Source organism: Candoia aspera, chromosome 3, assembly GCF_035149785.1.
Source record: "Candoia aspera isolate rCanAsp1 chromosome 3, rCanAsp1.hap2, whole genome shotgun sequence".
Classification (NCBI taxonomy): Eukaryota; Metazoa; Chordata; class Lepidosauria; order Squamata; family Boidae; genus Candoia; species Candoia aspera.
Genome location: NC_086155.1, coordinates 133,636,459 through 133,646,961, shown reverse-complemented (window position 1 = coordinate 133,646,961; position 10,503 = coordinate 133,636,459). Strand labels below are relative to the sequence as shown.

At 37.9% G+C, this 10,503-nt stretch overlaps 1 protein-coding gene across 1 annotated transcript in view; it reads right to left on the bottom strand.

Moving 5' to 3' along the window:
• Positions 1-322: 322 nt before the first annotated feature.
• LOC134494691 (glutamate decarboxylase 1-like) overlaps positions 323-10,503 on the bottom strand; it is a 53,064-nt gene continuing 42,883 nt past the window's right edge. Inside the window, exons 11-17 of the mRNA XM_063299938.1 lie at positions 9,681-9,797; positions 7,783-7,847; positions 6,619-6,697; positions 5,662-5,811; positions 4,241-4,348; positions 1,394-1,483; positions 323-552 (exon numbers count right to left, since the gene is read on the bottom strand). Of these exons, the coding sequence (XP_063156008.1) occupies positions 379-552; positions 1,394-1,483; positions 4,241-4,348; positions 5,662-5,811; positions 6,619-6,697; positions 7,783-7,847; positions 9,681-9,797 (783 nt within the window). The 3' untranslated portion in view covers positions 323-378. The remainder of the gene's footprint in view (positions 553-1,393; positions 1,484-4,240; positions 4,349-5,661; positions 5,812-6,618; positions 6,698-7,782; positions 7,848-9,680; positions 9,798-10,503) is intronic.

Sequence of the window (10,503 nt, the reverse complement as noted above, 5' to 3'; positions counted from 1 at the left end):
AAAAAGACATGCAAGATCCTTTGCCCACTTTATACAAGTGTAAGCTTCTTGGGAAATGAGAAATTCCATCAAATCTACCTCCCTTCCCAGTATGTTTCACAAACCTTTTAACTTTACTCCAACAAATAGCAGAAAGAAAGGAAAGAAAATTACAGCACAGCACTGTTATGAAAAAAAAATAATAAGAGAACCCTGCACAGCAGTGTTGCTCAACCTTGACAATTTTAACATATGTGGACTTCAACTCCAGGAATTCCCCAGTCAGCATGCTGGGTAGGAAATTCTGGGAGTTGAAGTCCACATATCTTAAAGTTGTCAAGTTTGAGAAACACTGCTGTAGAGAATCCCCACTATACCAATAAGACATTTTTCAGATTATCACAAATCCTTCCCAAGCCTTTCAATCTCTTCCAAAAGGAAATCAACATCTGATCTCTTGGTTGCTGGGTTAGAGAAGACCATTCGAAAAAAATTCACATTGTCTCCCAAAGGTTGGTAGCTAACCATTGTAGTGCCTTCTTCAACCATCCTTGCTTTTATTTTTGGAGCAACCTGGACAGATAGGGCAGAAAACAATACTTGATTTCTGGGATAATGCATTGAAGGGGCTAAGGAATAAGTAGTAGCAGCCATTATTTCAGATTGATGGCAGAAATATGATCAAAATATATATTTAAATCTTATTAAGGTATGATGAACCTTATACTTATCAATACTGACATTTTAGAAATTATACTTAATATTGATATAACATTCTTTATCTTTAAAGGTTTAAATTATCTAAATGTTAGAGTGTTAATAATCTCTAGTCAATACCGTATAAATACCACTGTACCCAAATAATATAATGTACTACTTAGGCCTTATAATAATTCAATAAAACAAATTAAAGAATGAAAAAAGTGCTTTAAAGATGTGTATTTGATTTGAAAAAGAATTAAAGTAGAAACAGACTGGAATGAAATTATGGGTGAAACCATGCAGACCAGGTATGTCCATCAGAAGCTGAAAGCAGAACCAGACCTTCTGCTATTGCAGATTTTACCTGCTATGCATACATTAAACTACTGTTCCCCAAATGTTGGGCTGCATGAGCCTCCATTCCCATCCACCATACTCAATGGATTATTGGTGAGGATAGCAAGAGTTGTCATCTAATATATTTAACTTATGCGATATACAGAAGCCTAGACAGAACATTTTAGCTCCATGCACGCTTGCTCTAACAGTGTTTTTCCAACTTGGCTACTTTAAGACGTGTGGACTTTAACTCCCAGAATTCCATAGCCAGGATGGCTAGCTGGGGAATTCTGGGAGTTGAACTCCACACATCTTAAAGTTGCCAAGCTGGAGAAACACTGCTATAACAGAAAATCTACATATGAGGTTTTACCTGATGAAGTCTTTTCTCTCTGTCTGGTCCCTTTGGGATATGCCGAAGACTTGGTGGGATATACCAGAAACATACATTGCTGAGTTCAGGCTTTAAGATTAAAAAAAGAAAAAGGAAAGGGAAAATCAAATATGAAATATTTTTATTTCTGCAACCAATGTTCCACTTTATCAAATAGGCAGGGGCAAAGTGGAATCTGAAGTCTTATCAATAAAAATAAGTTAAAAGAAATCCACCAGTCATGCAAAATCCTCATATAAATATGAACCCCTGCTAAGCTCATGAATTGCTTGGCAGGCATTTACTTTTACTTGGTAGCATTGCAGAAGTTCTTCTCTTTTCCACTTCATACCCTGCATGAAAAAAACCCATCGGAAAGTCCAGCTACTATCCTTCTTCCCTTTAGAATTGCCTCTCCATTGAACACAACTATTCATGCTTGTTTAACACAGGGGAAAATATTTTCCACTGCCAACCCAATAAACATCAAGAAATAGCTCAGGGGCCACTTTGCCACTACAGAGTCAAAATTCATAATGAATTAAGCTAAAACTTGTTTTCATTAAGTTCATGACAACCTTAAGTATTAACTGAATTTGTTTCTGCATGAATAAATTTTAACTTATTATGTTGAGAATCATCATTGGTTCAGGTGAATGATATTTCTGTGAGATGCTTATTAATTAATATCTACTGAGATAAAAGTGTGAGAACACACTCTTTTCATGTTTCATTAATTATATACAAGTCTTTGATGCATCTCTGTGACTTATTGCATGTTTTAAAGTTGGCTGTTTTCCATTAGCTCAGAAAAAAAATTGATCTGTGTGGAGAACATTCCATAAATATCAAAATTATTAGGCTGTAGAAGCTATCCAGACCTAACTTACTTATATTTAGTTTAACTTTCCATGTCTTTTTAGTTTAATAATAATTTTACAACTGCTAGCTATTTGTGAAGCATTTTTATTATTTTTATGTCTCTTGATTCATTCTGAACATTTGCTACTCTATTTTTCTCCCCTGGGGCATTTTGAAAGCTAAGGATTGCCTTTTCTGATGCTCACATATTTATGAAAGATTTTACATTTTACACATTAAGAGCTCTGGAAAATCACTGGGGCTTAACATCAGATAAATATGCACCCACATGAATTGCATAAAGAAGTTCTGGAAACTTTTATGAAGCGTTAGAATTCTACTCAGTTGAAGCAAAAATGGGAGGCTCATACCCATTCTTAAACATATTTTCATCTAATCTGATTAATTGATTTGGCAGCTACTCTATCTAGGGAAAAATACAAAGCTATGCTGCATGATGGATTCATTCTTCCTAGCCGCTGGAAATCCTGAGCCATACCCAGAATATGTAGTACAAACAATTAACTTACATGGAGGTTTATTTGTTTGTTTGTTTGTTTATTTATTTATTTAGTTTAATCACTGTCCATCTCCCTCAAAAGAGGGACTCTGGGTGGTTTACAGTAAAGCTAAAAAGAGATTAAGATTCAATGAAAACAAGACATCTTAAATTTAAATTTAAATATAAATTAGCATCCAAGATGGCAATATTAAAAGTTCTGATTTAAATTCATAAGTACATGGGAAGCCCTTTAAGGTGCTAGCCACCCCCAGGATTAACTACACCCTTTTCCACCCCAAGCAAGATGGCGAGTCAGGTCTTTAACCCTTTCTGGAAGGCCAGGAGAGAGGGAGCCTGCCTCACCTCTGGGGGAACAGTGTTCCACAAAGTGGGGGCCACAGCAGAGAGGCAGGGGCCACGGCACTTCCTGGGCCCTGCCAATAGGCAATCTCTTATGGACGGGGTCTGTAACATGCCCTCTCTGCCTGACTGGGTGGAATGGGTCGATGTAATGTGGATGAGACGGTCCCTCAGGTAACCTGGATCCATGCCATGTAGGGCTTTAAAGGTGATAGCCAACACCTTGAGTTGGACTCTGAAGCAAACTGGCACCTAATGTAGCTCCCACAGCAAAGGTGTTACATGCGCCATTCTTGGGGCACCCAAGACTGCTTGTGCAGCCGCATTTTGAACCAGCTGTAGCTTCTGGATACTCTTCAAGGGTAGCCCCATGTAGAGTGCATTGCAATAGTCTATACAGGAGATGACTAGGGCATGAGTGACTGACTGGAGGGCTTCCCAATCCAGGAAGAGGCATAACTGGCACACAACACGAAGTTGAGCAAAGGCCCTCCTGGCCATGACTGCCACCTGCTCTTCAAGCAGAAGTCATGAGTCCAGGAGGACCCCCAGATTCTGCACCGGGTCTGTCTGGGTCAGTGTGACCCCATCCAGAACCAAAGATGGTAAGTTCACAGATACAGAGGAGCCCCCAACCCACAGCCACTCCATCTTACCAGGGTTCAGCTGAAGCCTGTTGTTCCCCATCCAGACCCCTACAGCCTCCAGGCACCAAGAGAGGGTGGTCACAGCATCACTAACATCACCTGGGATGGAGATGTATAGTTGGGTATCACCTGCATATTGATGATACCTCATCCCATGGTGACATGTTCTCACCCAGTGGTTTCATGTATAGATGTTAAAAAGGAGTGGGGAGAGTACCAAATCCTATACATAAGCAAAGTTTGGGCAGGAAAAAAAAAACAACTGTGAAAAGAAGTGATTGGAGGGGGCAGAAGGGAAAAAACACAGTTATTCTTAATCCAGCCAAGGAAGATGGGAAGATCTTTGTAACTATCATGATAATTAACTTATGTGCCCATTATACCCTTTGAGAACAAGAGTTTTGTGGAATTTGGAAACTATAGACTAACAACATACAGAAGTAATCCAATGACTTCTTGCCATGGTTAACTCCTAACCTCAGCATCAAAAACCAGCTCATAGTTGTTTCTTTTCTTGAGTTCCTTATAAAGATATTCTGCAAGATCCAAAAATGTGTTGATAAGGATTTCAAATCCTCCTGTGCCCTGTAAGACACAAAAGGCAGAACATACATGGGTCATCCTGTTGTACATCACAACAAGTTTGCAAGGAAAAATATCTGTGATGTATCTGTACCAATTAAAATATGGTCATCCCATTGACATGTCACATGATTACATGTTGAAATTTCAGTAGTTACCTTCTGAAGAATACAAGAATTCCTCTGCAGATTTGTATTAGGGCTTCCTTAATAAGAACTCCAGTAATGGTAGATAAATACTTTTGAGAAAACTGTATATTTCATTGCTATGTTTGGTACATTCTAGATTACAGTTGTATGATGTACAGGAAAGTACTGAAGTCCAGCAATAGTGGCCAGCAACCTGTATAAATTAACTTTGTCCTTTGGAATTTTTTCAGCCATTGTGTAGCAGAATTGTAGAGGTTCTTCAGCAGATAGGGAAGGGTTCCAGAAAATTGCTTTGCAACTACATTTGGCATTATTCATTACCTATAACTCTCCCACCTACTTTCTCACTTTCTCTGCCTACTCCCTCTATCAACCTTGATGGCTTTAATGCTTTTCTTTTACATCTGAGATCAGTTCTGTTTGTTGCATCAGGTGTATTACTATTGCATTATATCTCAGATATCAATGGAGGAGATAATTGGTTCACATATTAATGCAAAATTTGTAATTTCACCCCTTCAGAATGTGCCCTTCTCTAAATGTTGTGGTTCAAAAATGTGTGCACTATTCCTATCAAGAAGTGCACAAAAATTTGCATAGTAGAAAAAAGTGAGCAAAAATATGTATTATTAAAAATTATATATACTGTGTGTGTGTAGATAGTGTGTATGTATACACACACACACACACACTGGGGGAAACACTTGCAAATGGGTATAGAATGAATGAATGAATGAATGAATAAATAAATAAATAAATAACAGAGTATATGTATTAATTTTCATTTTGTAAAAAACATTCTCAGTTGATGCAGTTTGTCATAGGACAAACTAAGTCTAGTATTAAAAACTAAGAAACTGAAAGCAACCGACTTGTTCATCTTTAGCCAGGCACTGTCTTAACAGTCAGAAATCACACTGAGACAAAGAGTAGGTCTCTAGTGTTTATTACTGCTACATAAGACAGATTCCTAACAATCTGAAGAAGCGTGGGAAAACCCAGACATATAATCCCCAAAAGTTAAGGCGGGTCTGATCTGTGTCTCTGTGAATGGCTGCTTAATTCCTCAGTACTACGCATGCGTTTTCCCCCCTGGATAGAGGCTCCCTCCTGCTCGCCATCAGTACTCATGACAGGCACTTCATCCAGTAATGAATATGCTCCTACTTTAGCTCTCCACATTAGCCACAGTTTGAAGACATCAACATGTCGGCCACACTGGATTGTCTTGTCTCCGGTGTCATAAACGGTATCGTAAGCCTTGTCTGGTTGGAAGAGGTAGTCAGCACAGACCTGATTACAGGCTTGGAGAAGACCCTAGAGGAGATAGGGAATGAGGAAAGCTTCTACCAACAATTTTCTCTTACGCATTATTGTGATCTGATACCATTCCACAGTTTGCAGCCAGGTGTGGCTACTGGGAGTGCAATAAATATCAGACAAGAACTGGAACCCAACTTGTATAAGCAACTAAACATAGTAATTTACCAATGACTTTATATATATCATTTTCTAAAGTTTGCATGAATTAATAATATAATAAAGCTAACTATAATATTTTTCTAGAAATGAATCAGGACAGTGCTGGTGATTCCCCAACAAGCCAAATGCATATACCATTCATGCACTACAGGTAGTCCTCAGTTAACAACCACTTGTTCAGCAACCATGTGAAGTTGTAACAGTGCTGAGCAAGTGGTACTTATGACTGGTCCTCAAAGTTCTGGCTGTCGCACCACCCCTGCAGTTACATGATCATGATCTGGGTGCTTGGCAACCCACGCACACTTATGACGGTTGCAGCATCCAGCGGTCAATGGAGAAGCTGGCAGGGAAGGTTGCACGTTGCTCCAGCTGCTTTTTCTCCTGAGGAGCCCCACTCATACTTTGTAGTGCACTTGTGCTGGAGCAACCTCTCACCAGTCCCACTAAATACCTTTACTGCCCCATACGATTGCTCAAAAGTAAGCCAATTAATTTCAGCAAAAGCTGCTTCCAAGGAAGTATATGATAGGATGGGAGCCGTACCCTACAAATCTTTCCTTAGGAAATAAAATTTAAACATTAATTTGGTAGCAGTCTTATGTTTTAGGCCTACCTCGGTAGTAAAACAAAGGGAATTACCTTTTCATGGACTAAAAACGCTGAGCACTGTAGTGGAACACCCATCAATTTGTGAGGATTCCAGGTAACAGAATTGGCTCTAATTAAAGAAGAAAACTTAAAGAAAATGTATGTACCACACTTGATCATATGATTGGAAGCAGGCAGTATATAACAGCATGCATGAATATTAATAGCAGACATCAGCATAAAGATAAATAAAACAATATGGCTATGTTAATATCTGCAACTATGTGATTATAGTAACTCAACAAAAAAACAGAAACAAAGAAGAAGTGTTAGATGTGGAACACTTAACTTGAAATTTCAACCAAAATACCATGAAAAATGTGCTACCCACAGTTAAGCCAAGCCTCAAATTTTTAACTGCAGAGACGTTCGGGAAACGCCAAACTGTTATATCGTCATTTATAAAACCATTTAATTTTAAGGTGGTGATGGGCTTTAAAAAATCTGAGCTCTGGTCCGCAAATAAGCCAAACCCAATTTTGGGGGTGTATTTTAGAACCTAAAATTCTTGGTTTATCTGTGAGTATATACAGTCAGTCTGCCCCCACTTTTTCCAGAAATGGCCTACTACCCCATGAGCCCTTGTGCCAGGAGTATACTAGGAAGACTTCGTGATATCACTAATTGCTTTCTCATTGGCCAGCCAGGCAACAGGAGACCTCATTTCCATATGATGATCATTCAATATTTGGGAAGTGTATTCTGTGCCAGTACAGTAGGACTTTGTAGTGAGTTTTGCAATGCAATGGCTTGCATTTGCAGGTACTGTTTCTCATCAGCTTGGTAGGCAAAATGGGGCAAGTGTTCCCACAACATGGTTGATTAAGTAAAGTCAGTTTAACTCCAAGTGTAATGGGTTTGTGCAGGAGGAAATTGAACCCTCTGGGGATTAGTTCACTGAGTCTATTAATGCGTTTCCATTTTCACAACACACACCCCTCCCTCCCTCAACTCTCGTACAGGTTGTAGGAATAGGATCTAGGTTTCTTCTCCCTGAAATGCATCCCATAACACAACTCATCTTGGTAGTTCATGAGTCACTATCACTGTAATTGTATTCTTTATCTTCCCTTCAGGAAGAGGCAAGAAACGAAAGAAATGACTAAGAAATTAATCTCACTGCAGTATAAATGAATAACACCACAACATGCTTACCTCTCAATGCCACTCATTTTATGGGAATGCTTTCTTGACAATAGTAAGCCACCTCCCCATGCTGCCTATAGAAATTAAACACACAGTTATCTAAATGAGAAGATTCCACCTTTTATCACCTTTTACTAGCCATATTTACTACAGTGGGGAAAATTAAAGCTAAGTCCCAAAATGAGAAAACAGAGAAAAAGAGAAAACTCTGATCGTTCTTCAGATTGTATATATCTTTTGGTTTTTACTAAAGAGAAAGCAGAATAGTTCTTTCTGTTCTGTTATGTTCTGGCAGAGAGACAGCACTTGAATGGAAACCAACAATTCCGTTTTAAGGAATTAAAAAGTAAAATAAAAGTTATTGTATTAGTTACATATCTCAATAGTGGAAGGAAAAATTGGAATATCCAATTTTGGAGAATCAATGAGACCAAGTGTTAAGAAATGTGAAATATACTTCTTACAATTTAAAAAAGAAATTGACCGATCAGAAAATATTACTTCATGTTTATTGGATACTTGAAGAATGTTCATTACATTTTTTATGTTAGCATTGTAAAAGATTTGAAGGTTCCTCAGTTCATATGATCTGGTCTTTCCAACTATAGCCTTGTTTTAATTTTAAATCCAAACTAAATTTAGTTTAGTTTGACAACTACAGATGTCAAAATATATGGGAAGAAATATTATAGTTCATGAACAATGCAATGTTGAACTATATTTCCAAAATATGGAATTTGTCATTTCATGAGGAGCTTTGACTCTATTGAGCCAATTGGAAAGAAACTTACTCTCTGATTTTAAGGAATGGATCCAGGATATGAGTTTGTTATCTAATGATAAGCTCAAGGATTGAATTGTTACATTGTTGTTGTAGTTAACATATGGATCCTTTTTCTCTTTTTTTTGTCACATTTAGTTTATATTAATCATATAATAGTGTGCTAATAAGATGGTGCAGCAGATTATTCTTTGACTTCAGTTTTCTATCTTTGTCTACTTGTTTATTTTGCATAAAATACTGTGTTTAAAATATTTTCTATTATTTAAGTTAAAGTAAAATACTGTTTGAGACCTGGCCTGGTACAATGGTTAAAGCACCAGGCTAGAAACCAGGAGACTGTGAGTTCTAGTCTCCAGACACAAAGCCAGCTGGGTGACCTTGGGTCAGTCACTCACTCTTAGCCCTAGGATGAAGGCAACAGCCAACCACTTCCAAAAACGTTGCCAAGAAAACTGCATGGACTAGTCCAGGCAGTCGCCAGGAGTCAGCACAAAGTACTGTTTTTAAAATGTGTCATACTGTGTGCTGAATAATATTAATTAGTCATAGGAAAGAAATTACTGAAGTTAAATAACAATCAGTTGCAACATTCCAATAGTTTTATTTTGGTTCAAGGTGTTATTCTGGTATTACCAAGATTTCATTCTGAACCTATGTTTACATTAAGTGAATAATCTTAAGGGTGGCAAATGACCTTGCTTTCCTTGAAAGTAGGCACATCTTTCATGGCTATCTCTGCAGTTATAAATCCATTTTATAAGACTCCAGCCAATTCACTGAGTTTTAGGTTGTCCTAATAGCTTTGTTATTTATACACATCTCTAATCTATGTGTATATGTAATAGGGCTTTGCAAATCCTATCAAATAGATTTTATACAACCTGAAAAGAAACTAGAGTTTGCAACACACACAAAGAACCTCTCTTCAGATCATTAAAGCAGCCATGTCTTTTTCTAGGCTCATAAAGCTACTTTGTAAGCTGCTTCAAGCTGACTCTGCATATTTGAGGTGGCTGGACATGGACATTCAAGCCGCGACAGCTGGGAGCAGCTTATAGAGCAGCCTAACATCTGTCCCAGTACCAGTTTGTTGTAGCATTGAGTGTGAAAACAATGATCTTACATCCACATGCATCCAAAGATTGTATTTTTCACAAATGTCAGCAATGTTGGCAAGAGGATCAAAGGCTCCATATACTGTTGTCCCAGCTGTGGCACTAACGTACAGTGGTATTTTGCCCTGAAAAAGAATACAACTACCTACATTAAAGTACATGCAATCTGTCCTCTGTCATAATTGATATAATTAAAACATCTTTCCAGTGTAGGATATGGTGGCTGAGTACTGTATAGCCAGGTCACTTTAGCTCAGAAGAGATCAATTCATGTACGTTACAACCTGTCTACCTTCAAACACCTTCCTTAGTAGCCACCAGATATTTTTTTAAAGAATGTTATTTTAAAAATAAATACAATGCATCAGTAAAAAATAAAATAAAATGCCTTCATTCAACCAAACAAAGCATATCTTGTAAGGCTCTCAAGTCAAGCCTGGTTTCTGGGGACTACATGGATATATCCATACAGGTTTATGGCAACAGTACGAAGTAGTTTGTTACTGCTGCTTTCTGGGGTGATTCCCAGTCTAACTTTTCCCTTCCAAGTACAAATCTGTCCAAGCCCTGTTTACCTTCTAAGCCCACATATAGTTATTAAAGTACTACTGGGTCTCACAGACATTCTTAGGAAATAAAAATGGGGAGTGGGTGCATTCTAAAGATTTTTATGAAAATATGCCAACAAGAATCTGGGGTGATAAGACATATCTGGAGCACTTGAGAAAATGGATAATAGTAAATGACTGATCAACTATAATGATTATTTTGTGGACAAATACCCACCCTGTCTCCCTTGAAAGCATGAGACGATCCATTACATGATCTCAA